We start from the raw sequence: 27,661 nt of genomic DNA on the forward strand, positions 1-27,661 counted from the left end.
GAGGTTGAGCTTATAGGAATTGTCCTTTGAATAAATAAATAGAGACTCTAATGTGGCCCCATATGATCCTGCCTCTAGGTGTTCATGTCCTGTGTGGTCTCCTTCCCCTGAGTGGGGGTGGGACTTGTGATTTGCTTCTGGCCAACAAAGTACGGCAAAGGTGACAAGATGCATGTGTATAGATAATTGCGAGAGATAGGAATGGAAGTTCAGATATAGCAATGTTATCAATTCTTTTAACTCCTTCTAAGGTATACTGCGAAAAATCAAATCACATAGTTAGGTTTTCCTTCAATTTTGTTGATAGCAAATAACTGAAAACCACCTGACTTGCAAGATAACTTATAACCATTCGCTTTGAGTCATTCACTTTCTCAGCAGTCACCAATTTCTGACTTGTTCCTCTGCATTGTCCTGGAGGTTTTTTACATCTTGGATCGATGCACCTTAGTAATGGGTGAGAGTTTTTACTTTGGTTGGACAGCGGGAGTAGAACAGTTTTGAAAGGGGGATGCTGTGTCTTCAGGTGCTTTCTCAAGCTGAGCAATTTTTTGTTTTTTCTAAATCTTTGCCCACATGCAGCATGCGGGATCTCAGTTCCCCCACCAGGGATCGAACCCGTGCCCCCTGCATTGGGAGCATGGAGTGTTAACCACTGGACCGCCAGGGAAGTCCCAAGCTGAGCAATTTTAGACTATAGTACACATTGCAGTGAGGCATCTGGAAATGAATTCCCTTAAAACTAGTCTTGGAAAGTCTTCATAAACCCCAGGGAACACCAGTTTGAAGACAGTTTTAGAGGCTGTCGTGCAGAAGAAGAAAGAGCCCAAGCTGTGAAAGAGAGGACAGCATGGGATTAGGGAACTGGGTGTAAAACATAGGTGGGGGAATAGACAGTTTCTGGGCGACAAGACTTAAGACATGACTTTAGAGCCTTCCGACAGTAATTAGTCTTGGTGGGACCCCAACAGAAATATTTCCTGGTTGGTGAAAAAATATATATGTAATTAGTATGTGTTTTCTGAAATTTTAAAAATATCAAATGAATGCATTCATCCTGTAAAATTTTCAAATAAAAGAAGTATAAAGTCAAGAGCAGAGTTTACACCTTTCCCCACCCAGCTGGTAACCTAGTTAACAGGTGTCTTGTAGGACCTTGAAAGTCCCTTCCAACTCCGAGGTCTGACTAAATCTCTTCCAACAGGAACCACTGACTTTTCGTAACACCTGTCCAGGCTCTCAAATCTATGGTTCCATTATTGGCCTGCGCACCTTTTCAACCTAAGAAGGCATCTCAAGAGTTTAAACACATTTGGATCTAGTGACCCAGGGCTGCAGTCATCTTAGTCTCTTTCCAAAGTACTAAACCGCTACAACCACCTTCTCCCCAGAGCAAGCTATTAAAGTCTAATTTTTGTGCCCACGCTGGTCCTCATAAACGAGGCCCTTTTGATCGCTATTTATAAACTTACTGGACACCCACTACACGCCGAGTTCTCCCGCGCTGCTTGGGAACTTTTTGGCAAAGGGACGCCCATTTGTCTGATGACCACTCCCTCCAAGCAGCCTTTCCCCCGACCTTTGCGGGAAGTGCCCTCGGCCAGGGCGATCCCAGGTTGGGACTCAGGGCTCCCCGCCGACTGTGCTGCCCCGCGGGCGCCTGCGCAGAACGACCCTCGTCACTCCGGCTGGAGGCGGGGGCAGCCAAGAGAAAGGAAAGCTGAGGGGGAAAAGGGCCAAACCCTGAAATTACCCGGATGTGGTCTCTGCGCGCGCATGCTCAGTGTTCTCTCGACAAGTTGGCAGCAACAACACGGCCCTGGTCGTCGTCGCCGCTGCGGTAACGGAGTGGCTCGGGTGGCGGAGCCCGCGTTCGCGGCCGCCCGCTCTCCTCCGGAGGCCCTTCCCGCCCTCCCCTCGGCTGCACGGCCGCCCAGGGGGCGGGAGCGGGTGCGGGGAGCCGGGCGCCCCGCGAGAGGGGCCCCCTGCCGCGGGGCGGCCCGGGAGCTCGAGGCGGCCCGGCCCGCGCGGGCAGCGGCGCGGCGCCGAGGAGGGGCGGCCTGGCCCGGACGCCTCAGTGCGGGGGCCGAGGAGCGCTCCGGGCCGCCGGGGGAGGGACGGGCCCGGCGCCCCCGCGGACGAACCGCCGCGGGAGAGCGGACGCCCCTTGCCGTCGCCCGAGCCCAGGTAACGCGCCATGTCCCCTCCCCTTCTCCCGACCGGGCCCGCGCACCCCGCCCGCGGCTTCCCCGCCCCGGGGCGGGCTCCCGGCGGTGGCGGCGGCGTGTAGCGCGCGGGAGGCCGGCGGGCCGGCCCGGAGAACCAGCGCGGCCGCCTGACGGGCCGACGGCCCCGGCGCGGGTCGGACCGAGCCGTGGTGCCTCGTGTCCGTCGGTCTCCGGGGTCGGTCCTCCGGCCCCGAACTCCCTTCGCAGTTTGTCGCGGAATCGAGTTGAACTCGGACTGGGACTCCTGCAGCGGCCGCCGCTGCTCTTTGTTGTTCTGAGTAGTTTCAGTGTCCCTCCTGGCCGAGCGAGTCGGGTCGGAGTGTACTGCCTTAGATCTAAATGAAAGTTGTAAATGGTTTGTCTTAATTTCTTTTCTCAAGCAAATTTTTGTTTTCTCTTTGTCCCTTATTTTCTCTTCCTGGTTGAGTCATTCCAGTTATGTTTCTGGCTTTGGTTTGTTTACTTATTTTTTGAGTATTGTGGGTGATGGCGGTATGCAGGAAACATTCTTAGCAGCTGACACCCGCCCGCCGCACTCCTAATGAAAAATAAAAGACATAGTTTATCTCATTGCTAGGACTACAAGTACTGAGCGTGAAATTTGTGTGGGGTGTGTAGGGCGGTGGCTCCATCACATGCCCCAAACTGCTGTTACGATTTCTTAAGCTAGATTTTCAAAGAAATTGGTGTGTTTTGTTAACTTGAACGGTTTTTTTTTTGGGTGGGGATAGAGAGGTTTAAAAAAAACCCTATTGAAAATTGATAGTTATTCCCCCCGCCCCGCGAAAACCCTAGTAAAATTAAAAAATATATTTGCCTATTTTCAAATAGTTTATTTTGAATTTAGTTTCTTAACGTCTTTAGTTTTTGGACTGTAGTTTAAGGTGAAACTGCCAGTTATTTAGGAATAATAAGTATAAGATAATGGGGAATCATTTTAATTAGCCTCAGTTGACTTTGTGAAAGCATGTTGTCTTGGCTGATTTTTAACAACATTTGAGTTTTGCAAGAATTAGCATCCTTTTAGTCCCAGTAGCAGTTTGACTATTCGGGTGTTAATTAGATTTAGAACGTTGCACTTGAATAGTTTTTATTGTAGTTTTCATAAGTTGTCTTTGCTAAGTTGTTCTTAGACTATATTTCAGCTGAAATATAGCCTCGGGAGTTCTAATGTGCAATTTTTCTTTTTCTGCTAAAGATTTATTTTGTCTTTTGCAAAGTTCTGATATGGTTAGTACGTGACATTTCAAGTTGTAAATGATTGATATAATTAACATCTTAAAATATGAATTTTTAGTTACAATGTTTCTCCCATAATGTTATGATTTTGAGTTTGTTACAGTACAAGTGTAATACAGGTAGGCCAAGCGTTTAAAATTTGGAGCATCTTTAGGTCTAAGGGTGGTGATGAATTATGTAGGTATAAGTTGTTGGAATTAAAAGTAAGTTGTTCTAGAGAAAATTTATATAACATTTTGTGAGTCTATTAATAGAAGTGACTTTTTCTTTGCTTTCCAGGTTTTTGGGTGAGGTTGCTTTAAGGAGGTATTGCATCTTAATTTTTTTGTTTTTGAAGTGGGAGTGCCTAAGTAGAAACTTCTATGTTTAGCTGAGTTTCTTCGATATGAGCAAGTGTAGAAAAAACTGCAAACCCGTTTCAGATTTAATGAAAACTTGTGCTGAGAAAGTCACTTTGAAATTTTTCGGAGTAAGTTTTGTATGCATCATTGACCTTTTCCGAAGTCTTTGCTGCTCAAAGCAATTCTACTTATGCTAGGAAGCAGCAAATCTTATTTCTAAAAACCTATATACTTCACTTTCTTAAGCTACATTTTAGTTGAGCTGTTTCACCATTTGTGTGTGAATTAATTTTTCTGCATTCCCCTTCAGATTTTTCCCCCCAAATTAAAGAGCAAGTATTAAACTAATTTATGCTGTCCAGTCACACTCCAGCTCTCTGGCTTTGAAGCTGTTTTTTCTGATTGAGCCGGTGTTATAGTAACATCATTAGACACTATTCTAATTGAGCTGTGAAGTGCTGAGGCCTCTACTAGGGCAGTTAACCCTACAGGATCTGCCTCACTCATTACAATTAAAATGCATATTTAGTCTCATCTAAAATTTTGTCTCTTTTGGTGAGAACATACATTATTTTTCTTATGTTTAAGCTTTACTTATTTCAGTTCTGTTGTGTTGCCTTCTAGCTTATACCTAACTTTTTTTTCATTTTTTTATTCAGTGATTTTAGAGTGAATCGTTCTTTAAACACGTTAGCCGTTTCCCTGCTCGTTGTATATGTTTGGATTTCCTTTTTTTCCCCTAGAAGATAGTGTAGTTAGGCAGAAATTTTTGTTTTGTTTCAGTAATGATTAAAGGTGAGGTGACAATCATGTATAAAACTAATTGACTGAAATGAGTTTGATTGATTTCATTATTTTCTACACTAAAGTTAAAGGAGTTAGATCAGCATAACACAGAATTTAATACCACTTTGTTAAATTATCAAATTTTGGGTTTTTTGTTCCACAGTTGATGAAGATTCAATTGTTTTAAAAAGAGAAATTCAAACAGTTGACAAATATGTCTAGATATTATTCATTTGAGCAACTTTTAGTATGGTACTATTAGCATCATAATATGCCAAAACATATGCTTAATAATGAGTCAGATTTAGAATTTTTGGATTTTTTTTTCTCATCCTAATATGTGTAATTTTGGTGATAGGAAATGTGGCTAAATTCCAGTTTCTCAGGAACAAGATATTTTAGGTTGTGTCACCTTGACACTATTACGTGGTGTACTTGGCATCCAGGAAAATTTGTTTTAACCATGACAGTGGATAAAAACTAGGGTAGTACTTACTTATGTAAAACTAAGATGATAGGTCATCAGAATCTTATAATTTAAGTCTTGATTGTTTACTACTGCAGATTATAGGTCAGACAGCTACTAGAGATTGTAAAGAGTGCCTGTTTTTACATCTTAATTTAAAGTTGGTGATAATTGTAAATACCTTTAAGCTTAAAGACTGTACTTCATTATTTACATTTTAAATGAGAATTGTTTGCGGTTTGGAAAACTTATAACTGTGTGGGGTTCGTCTTTTTATTGCTTTTTCACTCCCAAGGTTTAGGGCAGTGGTTCTCAACCTCGGCTACATTTTCAAATCTCTTGGGGAGCTTTACAAAATACCGATGGCTGGAACCCACCTCCAGAAATTGTGACTCAGATGGCTTGGGGTGCAGCCAGATCAGAGTTCCGAAATTGTTGAGCTATTAGGGTCCTGTAACTTCTTTTTTTTTTTTTAACTGTTTCATTTGTGTCAGCTTTATTCTTTAATACAGTGATATACACATGGGTGATATAATTATCTCACTTCTGACTTAATGGGTTCCTTGAAGGTATTGCCACATTTGTTTTGTTTCCAAATCTGTCCCTCTGTCTCTCTCCTCTTTGAATCTCTTTCTTCATTTTTCAATTAATTTGAATTGTCTGGTGGCAAGTTATAGGAAGCTATCTCTCTCCTGATGAGAAGTTGGTTTATCATTGCTATCCCAAATAGGAAGTTGATATTTTGACATATTCTAAAATGCTTATTTGGGTTCCTTTTAAAGACTAAAGACTTTGTTTAGGTGCCAAACTTTGCATCTAAACTCCCAGTGGGAATTTGATCTTCCTAGAGGTTAATCTGCTTGGAAACCATCACATTTTCTAGGCATCAATTAACTGGTCACTTTGCTGGTTCCTGAGAAGCAAGTTGCATTGATTTAGGTTTTACTATCAGAGGTTAACTTACACACTGTGAGACAGTTGCTCAACGAGCCCAACTAGTTAGCAGTTCTTTAGAGATCATCTAGAGGGGCATGTTCAGTTCCCCATTTATCAATGTATTACTTGAAGTAGTTCATAAGTGCTGGTCTACAAGTAGTTGCATCTGCGTCTCTGGAAGAGCTATTTAAAAAAAATAGAACAAAATATTCTTTGTCCCATTCCAAAACACACAGATTCAGGATGAGAATGGAGTGCAGGAGGCATGGGAATCTGTATTGTTAAAAAAAAAAAAAAGACCTCTTGATTTTAAAGCCTTTGGATATTTTAGTGTGCTTATCTTTATTGCTTCATTTGTTTTGATACAGTACAAGCTTTACTTTGCAATCATTGGTGCGCTGGAGTAATTTACTTAAAATTCATTGGGGTTCATCAAACCCCAATCTGCATGTTTAGAATGCAAATCTTATTTATGATGTCAAAAAAAAGACTTCTACTGAATATTTTGTCTTTGGTATGTAGTAAGGTATGATTTTTGTATCTTAATGTATGTAATTCAGGTCTTTTTCAAGTCAAAATGTATTTCTAAACGTTAAGACTGGATTAAGGTTATTTATCAGCGGTATTCACTGGTGAATTCTGGAGCATTTGATATCAGTATGTGGCCAGTCATTGAATCATCTGGTGAAAGGATTACTGTACGTAAGCACACTAGGTGCATCTGTGTCATAGAGGTCTCCTACCAAAACTAGTTGAAGGAAGAATTTTATGTGTATAGATGTTGAAATTAAGCAGCTGGCTAATAGTAAGAAAAATGGCATAACTTCTATGTAATTAATCTTTTAAATTAGTTTCATATATTCTTGACATTGCAATTTGTTTCACTATCTTTTTGGTAATTTGTAAAGTGAAGCATGTGGAGTAGCATAGACTACGTCAGTGCTTTGTAAAACTGACAACAACTCAGACTCCCAGGGTGCTTTTTAAAGGTAGGGCCCCACTCAATATATATTTAGTAGGCCTGAGCCTACTGCAGGGGGAAGTCTGATACAGCCCCTTTTGAAAGAATAAGCTAGATGACTTGATAGTCTCCTTCATTCAGAAGGTTTTATGAAATGTATTTTTCAGTTATTAAAATTCATCCTACTTCACAATCTTTTAAAACGGTATTTTCCAAAGTGTGGTCCACGGACTCTTGGGGGTCCCCATGCCCTTTATCTTCTAGGCGTTCATGAAATCAAAATTATTCACATAATAAAATTGAGACATTATGTGCCCTTGTACTGTGTTGACATTTGCACTGATGGTAGGGAAGCAGTGGTGGGTAAACTGCTGGCACTTTATCTTGAGTCAAGGCAGTGGCACCAAACACACGTTAAGCATTTGAAAAAAATGCCAGTTTCAGGGGCTTCCCTGGTGGCGCAGTGGTTGAGGGTCCGCCTGCCGATGCAGGGGACACGGGTTTGTGCCCCGGTCCGGGGAGATCCCACATGCCGCGGAGCGGCTAGGCCCATGAGCCATGGCCGCTGAGCCTGCGTGTCCAGAGCCTGTGCTCTGCGGCGGGAGAGGCCGCGACGGTGAGAGGCCCGCGTACCGCAAAAAAAAAAAAAAAAGAAAAAATGCCAGTTTCACTTAAGAATATCCTTGGTGAAGCAGTAAAAAGTTTTAATTTTTAAAATATCTACCCTGGTGTGCATGTCTTTTCAGTATTCAGTGTGATTAAATGGAAGTGTGCATAAAGTTCTTCTGCAATCAGCGTACAAGGTTCATCTCTAGGAAAAGCACTTGTGTGATTGAGCTGCACGCTAAACTATCTGCTTTTTTATTTTTACTTAAAAGAATGACTGACAGGTAAACTGTAGTTACTTAGACTTGGATGTTTGGCAGACATTTCCTTGAAAATAAGTGAAGTGAGCCTGCCACTCAAGGAAAATAACTATTTGTTGCCAATGATAAAAATATGATCTTTCAAGTGAAAATTAGATTTTTGGAAAACTAGTATCTGCCACCAATGGGCTTGCCAGCTTCCCAGCACTTAAAGATTTTTCTGATGAGATTGGTGATGAGATTTAGCAATGTGATTTTTAAAAATACATTGTGTAAGGAAATGTATCAACATTGGGAAGGTCCGTATAAATCATTGAACCAGTGTTTTTCCAGATGACCAATGCATGATGTTACAAATCATGGATGGGTAGGAGATCCATTCAAAGCACAATATGGACCAATGGATTTTTATATAGCAGAGCCAAGAAGTTCACTGATACAGTTTCAGATTCCACATTGCAGCTAACCTTTAGGAATTGCCATTTGTTGCATTTTGGTGTTGAATGAAAGAAGAATATCCATCATTATCTAAAAGGGCCATTAAAATAGTCTTGTCTTTTCCAATTATCTGTGTGAGGCATATTTTCTTCATAAGCGTTAACCAAAACAACATATCACAATGATTGGATGCAGAAGCAGATATGAGAATTCAGCTGGCTTCTCTTAAGCTGGACGTTAAAGAAATTTGCAAAAATGGAAAACAGTGTCACTCTGAATACTGACTTTTTAAAAATTTTTATTTATTTTATTTTTGGCTGCGTTGGGTCTTTACTGCTGTGCGCGGGCTTTCTCTAGTTGCGGTGAGCGGGAGCTACTCTTCGTTGTGGTGCGCGGGCTTCTCACTGCGGTGGCCTCTCCTGTTGCAGAGCACGGGCTCTAGGTGCGCGGGCTTCAGTAGTTGTGGCACGTGAGCTCAGTAGTTGTGGCTCACGTGGGCTCAGTAGTTGTGGCTCACGTGGGCTCAGTAGTTGTGACTCACGGGCTCTAGAGCGCAGGCTCAGTAGTTGTGGTGCACAGGCTTAGTTGCTTCATGGCATGTGGGATCTTCCCGGACCAGGGCTTGAACCCTGTCCCCCGCATTGGCAGGCGGATTCTTAACCACTGTGCCACCAGGGAAGCCCCTGAATACTGACTTTTTAATTTGTTTTAGAAAATAGTTATTTTTCATAAAATTTATTAATATGTAATGGGTTTATTATTTAAAATTTAATAGAGTAAATAAACATTTGTTTTAATTTGTGATATGATAAATATTAATAGATGTAACTCATATAAACAAAGGCTATTTGGAATTCTCAATAATTAAGAATGTAGGTAAGTGGACTGGAGACCAGAGAGTTTGGCAACTGCTATTTTATTTTATTTATTATTTATTTATTATTGTTATTTTTAATATCTTTATTGGAGTATAATTGCTTTACAATGGTGTGTTAGTTTCTGCTTTATAACAAAGCGAATCAGTTATACATATACATATATCCCCATATCTCTTCCCTCTTGCGTCTCTCCCACCCACCCTCCCTATCCAACCCGTCTAGGGGGTCACAAAACACTGAGCTGATCTCCCTGTGCTATGCGGCTGCTTCCCACTAGCTATCTGTTTTACACTTGGTAGTGTATATGTCCATGCCACTCTCTCACTTTGTCACAGTTTACCCTTCCCCCTCCCCATATCCTCAAGTCCATTCTCTAGTAGGTCTGCATCTTTATTCCCATCCTGCCCTTAGATTCTTCATGACTATTTTGTTTTTGGTTTTTTAGATTCCATATATATGTGTTAGCATATGGTATTGGTTTTTCTCTTTCTGACTTACTTCACTCTGTATGACAGACTCTAGGTCCCTCCACCTCACTATGAATAACTCAATTTCGTTTCTTTTTATGGCTGAGTAATATTCCATTGTATATATGTGCCATATCTTATTTATCCATTCATCTGTTGATGGACCCTTAGGTTGCTTCCATGTCCTGGCTATTGTAAATAGAGCTGCAGTGAACACTGTGGTACATGACACTTTTTGAATTATGATTTTCTCAGGTTATATACCCAGTAGTGAGATTGCTGGGTCATATGGTAGTTCTACTGTTAGTTTTTAAGGAACCTCCATACTGTTTTCCATAGTGGCTGTATCAGTTTACATTCCCAGCAACAGTGCAAGAGGATTCCCATTTCTCCACACCCTCTCCAGCATTTATTGTTTGTAGATTTTTTGTTGACGGCCATTCTGACTGGTGTGAGGTGATACCACGTTGTAGTTTTGATTTGCATTTCTCTAATGATTAGTGATGTTGAGCATCCTTTCATGTGTTCGTTGGCAATCTGTATATCTTCTTTGGAGAAATGTCTATTTAGGTCTTCTGCCCATTTTTGGATTGGGTTGTTTGTTTCTTTGATATTGAGCTACATGAGCTGCATGTAAATTTTGCAGATTAATCCTTTGTCAGTTGCTTCATTTGCAAATATTTTCTCCCATTCTGAGGGTTGTCTTTTCCTCTTGTTTATGGTTTCCTTTGTTGTGAAAAAGCTTTTAGGTTTCATCAGTTCCCATTTGTTTATTTTTGTTTTTATTTCCATTTCTCTAGGAGGTGGGTCAAAAAGGATCTTGCTGTGATTTATGTCATAGAGTGTTCTGCCTATGTTTTCCTCTAAGAGTTTTATAGTGTCTGGCCTTACAATTAGGTCTTTAATCCATTTTGAGTTTATTTTTGTGTATGGTGTAAAGGAGTGTTCTAATTTCATTTTTTTACATGTAGCTGTCCAGTTTTTCCAGCACCACTTATTGAAGAGGCTGTCTTTTCTCCACTGTATATTCTTTCCTCCTTTATCAAAGACAAGGTGACCATATGTGTGTGGGTTTATCTTGGGGCTTTCTATCCTGTTCCATTGATCTATATTTCTGTTTTTTGTGCCAGTACCATACTGTCTTGATTACTGTAGCTTTGTAGTATAGTCTGAAGTCAGGGAGCCTGACTCCTCCAGCTCCGTTTTTCTTTTTCAACATTGCTTTGGCTATTTGGGGTCTCTTGTGTTTCCATACAAATTGTGAATTTGTTTCTTCTAGTTCTGTGAAAAATGCCAGTGGTAGTTTGATAGGGATTGCATTGAATCTATAGATTGCTTTGAGTAGTACAGTCATTTTCACTATGTTGATTCTTCCATTCCAAGAATATGGTATATCTCTCCATCTGTTTGTATCATCTTTATTTTTTATTTATTTTTTTGCATCTTTATTGGAGTATAATTGCTTTACAATGGTGTGTTACTTTCTGCTTTATAACAAAGTGAATCAGTTATACATATGTTCCCATATCTTTTCCCTCTTGTGTCTCCCTCCCTCCTACCCTCGCTATCCCACCCCTCCAGCAACTGCTATTTTAAAGTAACTCATTATCTGTATTATTGAGAAGATTATGGGTTGGTTCCATTGTTTATATATGTGGTTTGTATTATATTGCTGCTGTTTCTGAGAATATTAACTCAGTTTTTTAAAAATTGAAGTATATGGTTGATTTACAATGTCATGTTAGTTTTAGGTGTGCAGCACAGTGATTCAGATATGAATATATGGATGAGATATATAGATAATATATATATTCTTTTTCAGATTATTTTCCCCTTATAGGTTATTACATAATGTTGAGTGTAGTTCCTTGTGCTATACCGTAGGCCCTTGATTAGCTCAATTTTTGTTCAGTTATGTACTGGGAAATATGTAGCAGTCAAGTTAAGTAAAAAGGGAATTCATTGGCTTCGTCTGGAATCAGAGCTGGCCTCAGAGTGCTGGATCCAGCGTCACAAGAAGCCAGTATCATCAGGATTCTATCAAGTTAAGTAAAAAGGGAATTCACTGGCTTTGTCTGGAATCAGAGCTGGCCTCAGAGTGCTGGATCCAGGGTCACAAGAAGCCAGTATCATCAGGATTCTATCTCTTGGCTTTGCTTTGCTTTCTGTTAGTTTATGTCTCAGATAGGTGCCAGACTAACTACTCTCAGCTTCAAGTTCAAGCCCAGCAAAAAGCTCCCCGCCCCCCACCCTCTGTAGTTCCAACAAAAGTCCTGGAGCTGTGTTATTAGCCTGACTTGGGTCCTCTCCCATCTTTGAAACAGCTAATGTACCTAAGAGGTAGCTCTGGTTAGTCAGGATTGGGATTGTCCCACTTGTCCAGATTGGGAAATCAGAGTACTGTTATAGAAGGGGAATTATATGCTGGCAGACAAAAAACAAATGTCAACTAGAGGACTTTGTTGATTCTTCTTTTAACAACCTTTAATTTATTCATTCAGAAAAAATGTTAATTTTTAAATAAGATTATTTAAGGTGAAATTGCTGTACCAGTATGACATTTAAATCTAATCCCAATGGGTAAACAAGAAGCACATCTCTAAATTTGTCCCTGTAGTTCATCTTAAAAGTTACCACACAAAAAAAGTTCTTTTTGTTTCTTTGATTGTGTTATTCCCATCTCAGATCTTTATAATCATTAATACCTGCACATGTAATTCTTTATGCTCTTGGAAGTTCTCCTCCAATTGCACTTATTTTGACAAAGCTCAATCTAGGCTGTAACTTGTACTGCACGCAGTTGAACTAATCCTGTGCACCGACCCCTGCCCCCTTCCCCAGCTTGTAAGCCTATGCTTGGAATTTCTTTCTAGTGATACTCTTCACCAGGCCAGGCTTTTTTTTTTTTCCTTCCTTGTTAAGCACTCTCAAATATTCCCTTTTTCTTTTTTTTTTTTTTGCGGTACACGGGCCTCTCACTGCTGTGGCCTCTCCGGTTGCGGAGCACAGGCTCCAGACACGCAGGCTCAGCGGCCATGGCTCACGGGCCTAGCTGCTCCGCGGCATGTGGGATCCTCCCTGACCGGGGCACGAACCCGTGGCCCCTGCATCGGCAGGCAGACTCTCAACCACTGCGCCACCAGGGAGGCCCAAACATTCCCATATTTGATCCTTGACCAAAGTATCTATAACTTCTAGAAAATATACCTGTTTTTTTCACATAGTGTAGTCAATAATCCAAAAGTAAACATACATCCAAGAAATAAAAAAATGTCAACATTCATTAAAGTTTATGAATTTCCGTGAGAGCCTCTCAGGTCAGTACTCAGCCTTTTTAATTTTAGAGAGTATTTTAATTATTTTGGCTTTGTAGTCCATGGAGTTGCTTTTAGACCTATGGTCAACTTCAGGTGACAGCTTATGTTTAACAGCAAGGCTAGAGACAAAACACAAAATAGGTAGATATAAGAACAAACCTCTGTTCCTTTTGCTGACTTCCTGCCTCCCGTTACCCCATCGCTGTGGGATGGCTTGTTCTATTATAGCGATTTTATCTAATACCTGTGTGTTGGAGACTTTCAAGTAACCTTAACTTCTCTAATGAGCTCTTCAAACTCAGCATATTTAAAGCTGAATTTGTTACTTAATCTCTTTTAAATCTTTTCTTCTTTCTTTATCATTCTGTTAACCTATCTAGGAAATAGGCCATCTTTTGACTCTCTTCTTTTTACTCCTTATACTTAGTTGACTAAAAAATCTAGTCTGTCTACCTAGAAACGTCTTACTGGTTCCCCTTTTGTTTCCATTGCCCATGCCCCTAATCTAGGCCCTGTCACTCTTCTGATCACTGTTTCTTGACTGGTCTTCTGTTCCTCTTTGCAAAGCTCTTCTCCATGCTCTCACTATAGTTTTCTTTCTAATACAGATCTAATGCTGTTATTCCTCCCCCTCTCTACCAGAAACCTGCTCTAGACAAAACATCTGCACTCTTGTCCCTCTGCTTTTTCCTATGATTTTCCTTTAGCCTGGCAAATTCTTATTCACATGTGGTAGTTGTAAGTACTCTCCCATCCATATTCTGATGGCTCTCTTCTGGCATATGGTTAATATTTACTTCTCTGTGTCCCTCCCCCACCTTGAAATTAGGCATGGTCCTGGGTTCTCAGCTTGGGCACTAGTGACATTTGGGGCCAGATCATCCTTTGTTGGAGGGGCTGTCCTGTATGTTGTAGGATGTTTAGCAGCGGCCTTGGCCTCCACCCACTAGATACCAGCATACTGCTCTGCCTTCCACCTCCCCCTTCCAGTTGTGGCAGTCAGCATTGTCTCTAGACATTGCCAAATGTCCCTGGAGGGACAGAGTTGCCCTGGTTGAGAACCACTGGCATGGCCGTGTGACTTGGTCCATCCATTGTGAACAGAAGTGATAGTCAACGTTTAAAAGCCAGTGCATGAGTTACCTATCTTTTCCCCTGCCATTTAAGGACATATGTAGAAATGGAGACTTTGTTAGCCTAATCCATGAGAGATGACAATGAGCAGTGATGGACAGTGCTGTTATGGGCATGTATCTGTGATTGACATATAGTTTATGCAGAAAACAAACCTTTGTTTTAGGCTACTGATATTTGGGAGTTGGTTGTCACTGTGACATAGACTAGCTTAGCCTGACTGTTACATCATGCTAAGACTTAGCTTACCTGTGGATTTTCCATGCATTCCTATTTCCAGATCACTTTAATTCCTACCTCTTTTAGGCATCTGTTACTTAGTGTAATGATATGTTGGATCGTCTGGATCAGTGGTTCTCAGTGGAGTAAGTACTGCCTCTTTAAGAGATGTTGTGGAAGTTACTGGGAGGGGCTTTGGTGCGGGGTGGGGGGGGCGGCTAGGGATGCCATGCTGCACGTGAGAGACTGAAGAATTTTTTGCATACCACAACACTTTTAAATGCCCAGAATATTCATGTAGGAGGAAAACGTATAATTAGCCTAGAACCTAACTCCATGTTAATATATATTCAGTTTTTGGAAATTAAGCTTCTCTTAATTCATCTCTTTTTTTTAAATTTTTTTTAAATTATTATTATTTTTTATTATTATTTTTTTTTTGCGGTACGCGGGCCTCTCACTGTTGTGGCCCCTCCCGTTGCAGAGCACAGGCTTCGGACGCAGGACGCAGACGCGCAGGCCCAGCGGCCATGGCTCACGGGCCCAGCCGCTCCGCGGCATGTGGGATCTTCCCGGACCGGGGCACGAACCCGTGTCCCCTGCATCGGCAGGCGGACTCTCAACCACTGCACCACCAGGGAAGCCCTGTTTGTTTTTTAAATTAATTTTTATTGGAGTATAGGTGATTTACAATGTTGTATTAGTTTCTACTGTACAGCAAAGTGAATCAGTTATACATATATCCACTCTTTTTTAGATTCTTTTCCCATATAGGTCATTACAGAGTACTGAATAGAGTTTTCTGTGCTATACAGTAGGTTCTTATTAGTTATCTATTTTATATATGTATAGTAGTGTGTACATGTCAATCCCATTAATTCAGTTTAATTGAAGTTTTTTTGTTTGGAACTTTATTGACAGTTAACTATTTTGGAAAATCCACCTCACCAACTGCAATGCCATTGTGCCAAAACAACACACCTGTCTTGGAAGGTCTGAATTTGTAGTTGTCATGTTTATGGTGATTTACTGTATCAGTTCAGGCATCCAACCTCTTTATTATACTTTCTGATTTTGTTGATATGCCTGAGCATTTTTATTGAAATACACACTTCATTATATACTAATCTTTTCCCCCTTTATATTATAATTAGGGCATTGTTAAAATTTTTAAAAAGCGTAAATAGGTTAGAACTTTGTTTCCGGAGAGCTAATGGGGTGATATAAATTATTTGTTATAAAAATGGGGTGGGGCTTCCCTGGTGGCGCAGTGGTTGAGAGTCCACCTGCCGATTCAGGGGACGCGGGTTCGTGGCCCGGTCTGGGAAGATCCCGCATGCCACGGAGCGGCTGGGCCCGTGAGCCATGGCCGCTGAGCCTGTGCGTCCGGAGCCTGTGCTCTGCAACGGGAGGGGCCACAACAGTGAGAGGCCCGCGCACCGCAAAAAAAAAAAAAAAAAAAAGGGGGGGTATTCTCAAAAGCAGGGGTCCCCAACCCCCTGGGCCGCACAGCAGGAGGTAAGTGGCAGGTGAGGGTGGGTAGCTTAATCTGCTGCTCTCCATCGCCTCTCCATCGCTCGCATTACAGCCTGAACCTTTCCCTCCCCTCCCCCGTGCATGGAAAAATTGTTTTCCACGAAACCGGTCCCTGGTGCCAAAAAGGTTGGGGAGGGCTGCTGGATAGAGTTGAGAACCACTTTCTGATTATGTGCTACTTGTTTTTTTTTATCTGTAGTGCTTTGCTCCTAGCGGATACAGTGTTTGCTGAATTGGCCAATTTATGGTCCCTAGATTGCTTTTATATCCTGTTGCATTTGATCACCATAGCCAGTCTATAAACTTGGCAAGGCAGATATTGTTTCCATTTTATAGATAAGAGAATTGAAAGAGATGTTAACTTGCCTAATCATGCTGCTAGAGCTTTGATTAGAATATATAATTTTGTTTATACCAGTCCAGTGCCCTTGTCTATTATCATTCCATACCACTCTTTACAAAATTATAATCTAGAGCTATTTAATGTAGAACAACACCTATATACCCCTGCGGGTATTATTTTTTATACAAGGAACTTTTTTTTTTTTTATTGCAAGGAACTTTTAAATTATGTTTCAGGCACTTATGGTCATAGGAATATTTCCACTAGTGTTCAAAGAAATGTGCAATTAAAACAGTTTCTGAGAAACTGTTAGGGCCAAAAATAGCTTAAATTTTAGAGATGATAACATCCAACAGGGAGATTGTGATGAAATAGTTACAAACACTTTAATTACATTATAAATTGGAACAAATCTTTTGGAATATAATATCAGAAAATGATTTCAACGACATAAGCATTTGCATTCTTCAAAATTTGTTGCAAGGAAATGACACCAAATAAAAAAGCTGTAGTCAACTTGCAATCATTTGCCTGGTATATGAAAGGAACTGTACTGTACTAGGATTTTTTAAGATGGGAAGGTGTTGCTGTTTTCTTCTAAACTTACGGCAACAGGGTGTGAAACAAATACATAATCAAACAACTATAATATAATGTGTTGTAATTGGGGTGTGTTTTTAATTTGATGGAGGCATCAGGTAATATACTAGGGTACATAGTAAACACACCAGGGAAGTAATTCTCCTTCAGGATTGTGGGGAGAGGAGACTGTGTTAGGGGAAACTCTTGGAGAAATTGAGACATTTAAGCTGCACTTTGAAGAATGGCTAGGACTTCACCAAGTAGATAAAATAGGACTGGATATTTTAGGCAAAAGAAATAGCCTGAGCATGAATCTGAAAGCACATGCAGAAATGCATTCATTTAACAATAAGAAACGGTTATATGTCCTAGGAATTGGGCATATAATGATGACTAAGACGAGTACAGTCCCTGTCCCTGAAAGCTTTTGAAGTCTAGAAATTACAATTTTGAGGTTGGCATTCTGAGATTTCAAACTGGTGATTCTCTTGGGCCAGATGTGAGTTGAAGGTGTGTTTGGTTTGGCATACACAGTGGTTGCTCTTTCTCCTTCCTTCCTTCCCTTTCCCTACAGGTGTGTTGCCAATACTTATTTTTGACATATAAATAGGCATTGAAGATGTGGCAGCTCAAATGCCACTTCTGCCGGAAGTGAGTAGCAGCTATTCACTTTATTTATTTATTTGGCTGTGCCGGGTCTTAGTTGTGGCATCCGGGATCTTTTTTAGTTGTGGCATGTGGGATCTAGTTCCCCTGACTAGGGATCGAACCCAGGCCCCCTGCATTGATTTTTTTGTCAAATTTTCTTTGACAAATTTTAATAGGAGAAAATGCAGAAAAATACATAATGTGTTTTAGGAAAATCTCTTTTTAAAACAATTAAACATTTTAGTATTCAGAGAGTAGCTGCTTTTTACTAAACATTAATATAGATTTTTCACTTTGTACGCTCTCCTTTTAATCCATGTTCAGAGAGAATTTAAGTAACTTAATTTGTCCCACTACTTAGTGTGAGAGCTAGGATTCTAATCTAGATCTCTAACTCCAAAACCTACCAGGCAGGTAATCTTTGGTTATCTGGAAAGTGTACCCTCAGCATGTGGGCAAGTGGTTAAGTATTCAAAGGTATAAGAAAAACTGCTTTTTCTCTGCCTAGGGCAGGCGTTTATGTAAAACAGGTAACAATAGAGGGGAACAGGTGTTAAATAGCAAGTGATATAAATTTAAAGGAAGCCCAAAACTACAGCAGTGTCTGGTAGAATAGAAATTGATAGAAATGACTAAGGTAAAGAATCATGTAACTTTGTGAGAGAATGTAGGGGGTAGTCAAAGAAAGAGGTAGGTCAAAGATGATTTACCAAGCTTTCCAACGCTGGGTAATTGAGTGGAGTTTAAGCTGTACAAGTAAAGGTCGTCAGAAGAGGAACAGGTTTTGGTAGGGACTGATGAGTTAGTTTTATTAATTTGGTCGTGGAGGGTAGGCTTTTAAAATTCAAGTAAATAGCCGAAGAAAATAAAAGCAAAATAAGCATGGAATGCAACACCATCAACAAACAAATGAAAAACAACCTGGCATAAGTACAGCCTCCACTCCTGCTTTATCTCACTTATTCTTAGGCTGATGGCCTTTTCTTATTCCATGTGAGATTTTGAGGTTAGATAAGTTAGTTTGTGTTATGAATGTTGAATGGATTTTTAATTAATATTCATTTTCTATATTTTAATTTTTTTGAAAATAATTTACCCTATTGCTTTTATGGGTAAAATCTTTTGAGGAATTTAGTGGTCTCTCTTTTTTAAAAATAATAACTGTATTGATATATAATTCACATACTATAAAATTCACTCTTTTAGAGTGTATGATTTGATGGTTTTCACTATAGTGACAGAGTTGTACAACCATCCATTTTAGAACATTTTCATCACTCCCAAAAGAAACTCCATACCCATTAGCAGTCACTCCTCCTCCCCCCCACCAGCCTTTGGCAACCACTAATCTACTTTTTGTTTTGGTCATTTGCCTGTTCTGAATATTTTATATAAATGGGATTATACAACATGTGGCCTTTTGTGACTGGCTTCTTTCACCTAACATGTTTTCCAGATTCATCCATGTTGAAGCAAATATCAGTACTTCATTCATTTTTATGACTGGATAATATTGCATTGTATAGACATACTCATTTATACATCCGTCAGTTGAGGGGCATTTGGATTATATTTATGGCTATTATAAGATACTGCTGTGAACATAGGTTTCTGGTAATTTTGGATGGAATTACTAAGGGTGGGATTGCTGGGTTATATGGTAACTCCGTGTTTAACATTTCGAGGAATTGTCAGACTACTTTCCAAGATGGCTGTACCATTTTGCAGTCCCACCAGCAACATATGAGGGTTCCATTTTCTCCACTTTCTGGCCAATACTTTTTTTAAAAAAAAATATTTATTTATTGGCTGTGTTGGGTCTTAGTTGCGGCACGCGGGATCTTTCGTTGCAGTGAGTGGGCTTTTCGTTGTGGCGTGCAGGCTTCTCTCTAGCTGTGACGCGGGCTCCAGAGTGTGTGGTCTCTATAGTTGTGGCACTTGAGCTCTCTAGTTGTGGCGTGCACGCTTAGTTGCCCTGCAGCATGTGGGATCTTAGTTCCCCGACCAGGGATTGAACCGGTGTCCCCTGCATTGCAAGACGGATTCTTAACCACTGGACCACTAGGGAAGTCCCTCGCCAGTACTTTTTTTGTCTATTCTTTTGATTTATCCAACCTAGTGGATGTGAAGTGGTATCTCTTTGTAGTTTCGATTTGCAATTCAGTAATGACTAATGATACTGAGTACCTTTCATGTGCTTATTGGCCATTCTTCTTTGGGGAAATGAGTATTAGAATCCTTTGCCCATTTAAAAATTATTCATCTTTTTATTGTTGTCAGTGGTCTCTTATAACAAAGTTGTGTGTTGTTAACTGATAAACAGTATTTGGTACCAGGTGATGGTGAATTTTTCATGTGTAGTGATAGACTTTTAGGTTTAGCTAGTTGTTGATCAAGAATATTTTAAAGTGCTGGTCTTCATAAGTAATCTTTTTAAGAAGTTGTGTTAAGATTTTACTTTAGGGTGTAGTACAGTCGACAAGACTTGATTGAACATACTTCTATAATAATGAGAAGGCCTAACTTTAACATTTTGGGAATGTCAAAAACAGCAACATTTTAATTAAGTCATTTAAAATGCTAAGCACCACATTTTAATTACGTCCATTCAGTCTTTGACTTAACTGGAGCAATTCCATCTTTTCCCAAGAAATTGAATCTAGTTTGTGAAATGTGTTCTAATATCTGTCTCTCTCTCTCTCTCTTTTTTTTTTTTTAGGTTATCCTGAATACCACATGTCTAATAATTTTCATTGCAACGTTAGCCGTTGTTTTTCACTGCCTCCAAAAGATCAAAATTGCTCCGGAAATTGGAAACATATTTGATTTAAAAGAAATAACTAACAAATGGACAATATGTCTATTACGAATACACCAACAAGTAATGATGCCTGTCTGAGCATTGTACATAGTTTGATGTGCCATAGACAAGGTGGAGAGAGTGAAACATTTGCAAAAAGAGCAATTGAAAGTTTGGTAAAGAAACTGAAGGAGAAAAAAGATGAATTGGATTCTTTAATAACAGCTATAACTACAAATGGAGCTCACCCTAGCAAATGTGTTACCATACAGAGAACATTGGATGGAAGGCTTCAGGTTAGTCTTGTTCTAGAGGCTTTTCTGTATCTTCGGTAGTGGCAGATTTTTACAAATTCTTTTTTCCTCTTAAGTTACTATGGGAAATCTAATGCTTGCTCTGTCTCTTTAGATATCATAGTACACATCCTGTACCAGTACATATTATGGGAATATATGGAAGAATGTATCTTTCATACAACAGAGATATAGCTTAAAAGTTTTTAAATGTTTTGACTAAAAAAAATGTTCTGTGTAGAAAATTTGGAAAATAAAAATAAAAATCAGAAGAAAAGCCACATCTTTAGTAACTTGGTATTCATCCTTTTTTTTTTTTTTTTGGTATTATATGCACATTTAAAAAACTGAGTTATACTCAGTTCTTTTATAATTTAGAACTCTGATATTGTATGTTTGGTACTTTTCATATGAAAAACAATCCAGAAGAATTCAAGCATACTTTTAACACTTGCGGGGTTAAAAACTTACATTTACAAATTTTCTTTACCTTTTATTTTCACTGATCAGATTTTTCATATAGAACTACATAATACACCTCCTGTATTTAATAGTTTTAAAGAAACATATAGAAAGCTTATATTGTTAGGTTTTAAATTTTTATTTCTAGATTTTAGGCACGGTTTCTTCTTCAAACTCGTACTTTTTTTTGCATTTTTAAAACCTGAGCATAAGCCTTGAAATCATACCTAAGTTTATTGCTTTGTGACCACAGCCAAGTAAGTTATTTTGAGCTTTAGTTTTTCTCATTTAAGAAATGGGGATTATAATACTGACTCTGTAGGACTGTAAGGATTAAATGAGAACATATAAAGTGCCTTGTATAACATGTGCTGTATAACTGATGCTCAATAAATGTTCATTTATTTTTCTTAGGTGGCTGGTCGGAAAGGATTTCCTCATGTGATCTATGCCCGTCTCTGGAGGTGGCCTGATCTTCACAAAAACGAATTAAAACATGTTAAATATTGTCAGTATGCATTTGACTTAAAATGTGATAGTGTCTGTGTGAATCCATATCACTATGAACGAGTTGTATCACCTGGAATTGGTAAGTAGACTTTGCTTTTATGCTTAGAAGCACAAAGGGAAAGGATCTCAATAGTGTTTTAATTTTTCTCAGTTAAATTACAGATTTGGAGATAGCCCAGGACTTCAACTAAGGTTAAAGAATCAGACATTTTTAATGAAATACAAATATTTAAATTTGAATTCAGAACAAACTTGTATTTTGACTGCTAAAACTAAGTATGCATAGTTGATATTTTGTCCACTTAGAACATTGTTTTTGAAAAATAAGATGGAAAGCATTTATGCATTGTTAGATAGCATTTATACTACTATTCTTGAATTGAAATTGTTCATGGAATTTTTGAATCCCTGGCTTAAATTTACGTTATGTTATTTTAAATATAATGGAAACTATTTTCATGCTAATGATTAATGTTTTATTTTCTTTTCCCCTTTAAAAATTTAAGATCTCTCAGGATTAACACTGCAGAGTAATGGTAGGTAATTCGTTTCTTGTAACTTTCTCTTTTCTTTTACCCCATCCTCTTTATTCTTTATTGACCCAGAACTAGTTTGTGTGGGCGCTGGTAACATTGACAAGAAAAAAACTTACTGCTTTGGAAATGTAGATTTGGGGGGGGCGTTCATCAGCATTTAAAACTGTATTTAAATAGGCTGTTGGCTCTTTGGCTTTGAACTGCTGTTTATGACCGAAAGTAGTCTAAAAAATATGATAGGGGAACATACAAAAGAAGAATAGATTTTGAATTGGTAAAAACTGGCTATTTTGGAAGAAAATCTCACAGAGCCAGTTTATTTTTTTATTGTTTTGAAAATCCTCAAAGTATTTATTTTAATTTAAATGGATATAAATAACCTCTGATAATTTAGAATCATGTGTAATATAGTTTAAAAACACCAAAATTGTCATTTTTCTTCATTTCAGCCTAACTTATTTTTATGAATGGTAATTTTATGAAGGACTTAAAACTGTGTACTATATTAATTTTTTTGTCTTGTTACATTTTGAGTAACTAAAACAAGGCTACTTTAAAGTATCTGCCAATCACAGATGTTCTAATTCTATTTTAAAGGAAAGAGTGTTTTGAGGTGGGGAAATGTAACATATGGGAGGTGTTTTTTGTGTGTAATATTTGAGAACAGAGGTCTCTTAAAACTTTAGCTCTGTTTCTTGGAACATGTTAATGAACTGAAATTTCTGTAAGAACTAATTAATTTGCAGAGAAATTCTGATAAAAGAGCCACTGTCGTCTTAGTAAGGTGTGCCATTGTTTTGAAGGCAAATTAGTGGCTCAGCACCTCTTTTGTTGCAGAATCTTAAGAGATGGGCCAGAAATATCTGACATTAAAATTTAGGAAGAGCATGGAAGTCTACTTGTTTTTATTCTCCACTTCTCTTCCATGTCAGTAATAATAAAGGAAGACTCTAGTGCCTTTTCATACTTGTTAAGGGTTAGTTGGTTTCTGAGAACAGTGGGCTGATAAGGGAAGCTGTTGTGGTGGTCTGAGAAGGGTAGCTTTAAGATTGATTGGGTAAAACCTAGTCTCTTCACCACACAGACGTTGATATCATATCACCTCTTTTTGAAAGTAAACACCCTTCAGATTTTCACCATTCTTCATCTGTGTTTTTGGAGAATGAAAGCTTTTAGCTCAGTGGGTGTTAGGGGTTGGGCAGCTGTAGTGATAACTATATCAGAATCTTCCTAGGGGCGTGGTTGTGAGGAGATCTGATTCTGAAGACTCATTACACTGCTTCCTGTCCGAAAATACTGCTGTTAGGAGTACCTGTTATTGATGGGCTTGTGTGGGTTGATAGCCCCTTTTAGTTGCTCTAGCCCTATATTCAGCCTTATGGATCCCCCTAGTGGTGGCTATGTAAAGGCTGGCTTCAGTGACTTCTTTCCTTAGAAAACAACAGGTGTTTCTCACAGGGCCTTTTAGATTTGGACAAAGAAATAATATAAGGCCAGGTAGTTAAAAGTTAAGCAAATTCCTTCACTTTTGAGTTGGGATCTTGGTGGTAATCATTTCCAGCCTGTCTCATCTCTCTCGTGAAACTTTCCATGACCACATTGACTTGTGTGTTGATTTTAACAAATATTTAATGAGCATGTATTGCCTGGTACTGTGTTAGGTTCCAGGGACGATAAGATAAATAAGGTATGTTTTTTCCCCTTGAGGGAGCTCATAGTCTAGTGGAGGAAAGAAAAGGTAAATAAGACAGTGACAGTACCATCAGACAAGCTGTGACCTGCTTGCTGGTGGTAATAAAGAACAGAGACCTAGGATGAGCTCAGTGTCTTCAGCTTTTCTGTCTGCTATGTGTTCTTTACTCCTCACAGAACATTTTACAATCTCTATATACAGGTATGTCCGCTCTAAGGGTATGGTTAAATCATAATAGCTAACACTTTCTAAGTATTTATTTTGTGTCAAAATAATTTACAAATATTGTCTCATCATTCTCATAATACTCCTACATGGTAGATGGCATTATTTACATTTTATCAGATGTAGAGACTGGTGCCTGGAGAGGTCAAGGAACTTGCCCAAGATTAGACAGCTAGGAGGGGCTGGAGTAATGTGTGCTCACTATTAGATATTTAAACAATAGAAAAATATCATAAAAGACTGTAAGCTCTGTGAGGGCAGTGATCTTTCTTTTGTTTACTGTTGTATCCCAAGTGCTAGAACAGTACCTGGAACATAGGTGCTCAATAAATATTTTTTCAGTGAATTAATTTGTTGAATGCTAGTCCATAAAGAGAAATACTTAACAGTTTGGTGTCTGTTTCCTGGACTTTAAAAATATATACTATATGTTTTTTTCAATCTTATTTTTTTGAATAGGCAATACATGGTCCATAAATCAAAATACTATAAAAAGGTATACAGTGAAAAGAAGTGCTCCCACCCCTGTCCCCATTCCCCCCTACCTCAGGTAATCACTTTTTTTAGTTTCTGGTGTTTCCTTCCAGGGTTTCTTTGTGCAAAAATACATGTATTATTTCCCTTCTTTCTTACACAAAAAGCGTATTGTGCACTGTACTGGACCTTGCTTTTTCACTTATAGGATTTTTTAAACATGAGTATGATCATAGTGTACAGTAGTGTTTTATAACCTACCTTTTTTCTCTTGGCAAAAGTATATTGCAGACATCTATCCTTGTTGATACCCAGTTTTACCTAAGAAACTTATGTTTTAAGTTATTTGATTAAAGAGACCTGTAGACTGGTAGAAGTCCCAAACTTACACTTGGGAAGGTTTAACCAACATATTAGGCAAGAAAAAGTTATGAGGCATAACTGTTTAAAAGCAGAATTCAGTTGTTATTTTCAAATCTTTCTTTCTTTTTTTTTTGAGGGGTGTGCTGCGTCATGTGGCTTGTGGGATCTTAGTTCCCGACCAGGGATTGATTGAACCCGGGCCACAGCACTGAAAGCACCGAGTCCTAACCACTGGACCACCAGGGAATGCCCAGAATTCAGTTGTTATGATTGCCCATTAAGCCAAAGTGTCAACTGAAAAGCAGAAATAATGAGTATCAAGTTGACCAGCTATATCCTCAAATGAGTAACTTTCTCCTTATGTACTAGCAATACCGATATCTTGGTCAAAAGATCCCAGTCGCTATAAACAGCAAAGAACCCTAAAATTTCCAAGAATTTAATAGAGATGTCAGGATCTATGTGCAGAAAATCATAGGACTTTGTTGAAGAGTATGATTTTTAAGAAACTGAATAAATACAGTCATACCCGCTTTATGTCTCAAATGATTTTTTCTTTGCATTTTTATAATTTGGCCAACATTAGTGGTGAGTGGTTAGATCCACTTTTTTTTTTTTTTTTTTTTTTTTTTAGATCCACTTTTTTTACTGACATATAATGATATGTTAAGCTCCTTTTGGTTATCTCTTTGTTTCCATAGAATTTTCTAAAGAGAAACTCTTTGTAGTGGGATTTATGGGTCTTAAAAATATCAGCGTCTTCATTACTTTTGATGCATGAGAAAGCCCTTTAAGAGATTGTATGTGGAAGTCTGAACAATAGATTATTATTACCTCTTTGAAATATTCTCAGTTTAATAAAAAAGTAGCTGTGTAACTAGTTAGTATTTATGTGTAATGGATTTTTTCAAAGATTAACATAGAGAAAGATAAGGAGCATTATATGCTGATTCTCAATGGAAAAGAGAATGTCTTTTTGTGGACTGTTAACTGCTCTAAGAAAAGAACCTAGTGTTAGAGTTCAACGGATTATAAAATTCTAGGGTAGTGTTAGTTCAGATGCAGTAAAGCGTTGTTTGCTAAAGATAAAAAGCAAACCCCAAAACTGTAGCCTAAAAAGAAATGGGGAGGTTCTGGGCAAGAGAAGCATTGATTATTGTAAGTGCAGCTTCAATTTTCCTTTTTTTCCTCACAACAAAGCCAACTAATTATTCCCTGGTTTGTTCAAGAAAAGGTGTTATATCAGCTAGAGCCTAGCTTTGCTATTAAGGTGTAACCACGTAGGCGAAAGATGTTGTTTATCGAGTTTTTTCACACTACATATTTATCAAACATCATTATTTGGATTGGGTTTCTAGAAGGAAATTTCAGTTTGACTTACCATTTGGGATTTTTCTGCTCATTCTGATCTTTTAGGGGATATTCAGTATACTTCACTTTCAAAGACTATGTTACTAAACAGTAATTCTAGATCTGGAATTGGATAGCTGTCAGATCCCACTCATATTTTTACACCGTGAAATTAGCAAAAAGATTAAAAAAAGTAATTACTTGATCTCAATTTGGTCGTCTTAACTAGGTAAATATTTTCCCCAGCCACTTGATTTTTTGTCTACTTTATTCTATGTATTTAAGGTGATGATTACTTTTAGATTATTAATCAAGAAACTAAAAATACCTCTTTAGGACTATTGCTGGAGGTTGTTGGAATATGGTCTGCCTTCAGATTTCAAGGAGTCAGTCAGATTGATCTGATGCCACTACCTCTAAATAAATAGCTTTTGCTGATAGAATAGTATGCTTTAAAAATAGTACTAGAAAATTCTGAGTTAGACTGATACACACTATAGTTGATTTAAGGTGTTGTTATATTAGTTATAAGATTTTTTTTTTCTGGGAATAGAAGCTTATAAGATTTTAAAATATGTTTGCTTTTCTGTATAGCTCCACCTAGTATGTTGGTGAAGGATGAATATGTTCATGACTTTGAGGGACAGCCATCATTATCCACTGAAGGGCATTCAATTCAAACCATCCAGCATCCACCAAGTAATCGTGCATCGACGGAGACCTACAGCACCCCAGCTCTCTTAGCCCCATCTGAGTCTAACGCTACCAGCACCACCAACTTTCCCAACATTCCTGTGGCTTCCACAAGTGAGTTGTAGAGTCAGATGTAGTCAGCAAGATGAATTTTCCTAACCATTAAATATTTATAGGTAACCACTTGGAGGAAACCTCCAACAGAGTATCTTTCATAGGTAAACAAGCATTAAATAGGTTTTTGAGTTGTCCTGGAAAAAAATGGTGTTTGTAATTTATTTAAATGTTCTTATGTTGATGTATAGTCACTTGGAATTTAAGTAATGATTTAAATTAATGGTGTAATTTGTACTTTATTACACGCAGAAGTAAGAAGTCTCTTAAGCTTTCAGATCTATTTTAGAGAAATATTTAAGTTACCAACAAGTAGTTTTGAACCAAGAGGTTTATAAAAATCTTTGTTAATGGAATTGCAAGCTTTCCTCTAATCAGTATTTTTATTTTGCTGTATCTGGCAGAATATTACTTTATAATAGTCATCTCAGTCTCCAGTTGTGCAAACTTAGAAAAAGGAATCTTGACAAATTTGTTAGTAACAAACATATACCCCTCAAGATAGATGTTAAGTATTTTAGTCAACTTTGAAATAAAGCTAAATTCTGTGTATCTAACTTTATTTTATTTTTTTTCTAACAAGTCTGTTTTCAAAAGATTCTTCCCATTAAAGAGGTGCTCACCTTCTCTGCCATGTCATGGAGGCAGAGTGCTATTAGGTCCAGATTTTCTTGGGGCCTGGTCAAGGAAATAATGACCTTATTTTCATAGCCACCAAAGGTTGGACAGTTTTCAACTTGGCAAGTTGAGTGGCCTTCTTTTT

The 27,661-nt window shown here is 38.6% G+C and overlaps 1 protein-coding gene across 3 annotated transcripts in view; it reads left to right on the plus strand.

The window, feature by feature from the left end:
• The first annotated feature begins 1,745 nt into the window (after positions 1 to 1,745).
• SMAD4 (SMAD family member 4) overlaps positions 1,746 to 27,661 on the plus strand; it is a 60,538-nt gene continuing 34,622 nt past the window's right edge. Inside the window, exons 1-5 of one of the 3 annotated variants that reach the window (XR_003435245.1) lie at positions 1,746 to 2,187; positions 20,105 to 20,481; positions 21,355 to 21,529; positions 21,957 to 21,986; positions 26,686 to 26,898. Coding sequence is in view for 2 of the 3 variants with exons in the window: in XM_027118538.1 (XP_026974339.1) it covers positions 20,233 to 20,481; positions 21,355 to 21,529; positions 21,957 to 21,986; positions 26,686 to 26,898 (667 nt within the window). In the remaining variant the exon portion in view is untranslated. Of the gene's footprint in view, positions 2,188 to 2,420; positions 2,584 to 20,104; positions 20,482 to 21,354; positions 21,530 to 21,956; positions 21,987 to 26,685; positions 26,899 to 27,661 lie in introns of those variants that run through there. The other 2 variants (XM_027118538.1, XM_027118539.1) reach the window with 2 other exon arrangements.

Source organism: Aethalodelphis obliquidens, unplaced genomic scaffold (genome assembly GCF_003676395.1).
Source record: "Aethalodelphis obliquidens isolate GAN/ISIS:26980383/991018 unplaced genomic scaffold, ASM367639v1 scaffold19, whole genome shotgun sequence".
NCBI classification, from domain to species: Eukaryota; Metazoa; Chordata; class Mammalia; order Artiodactyla; family Delphinidae; genus Aethalodelphis; species Aethalodelphis obliquidens.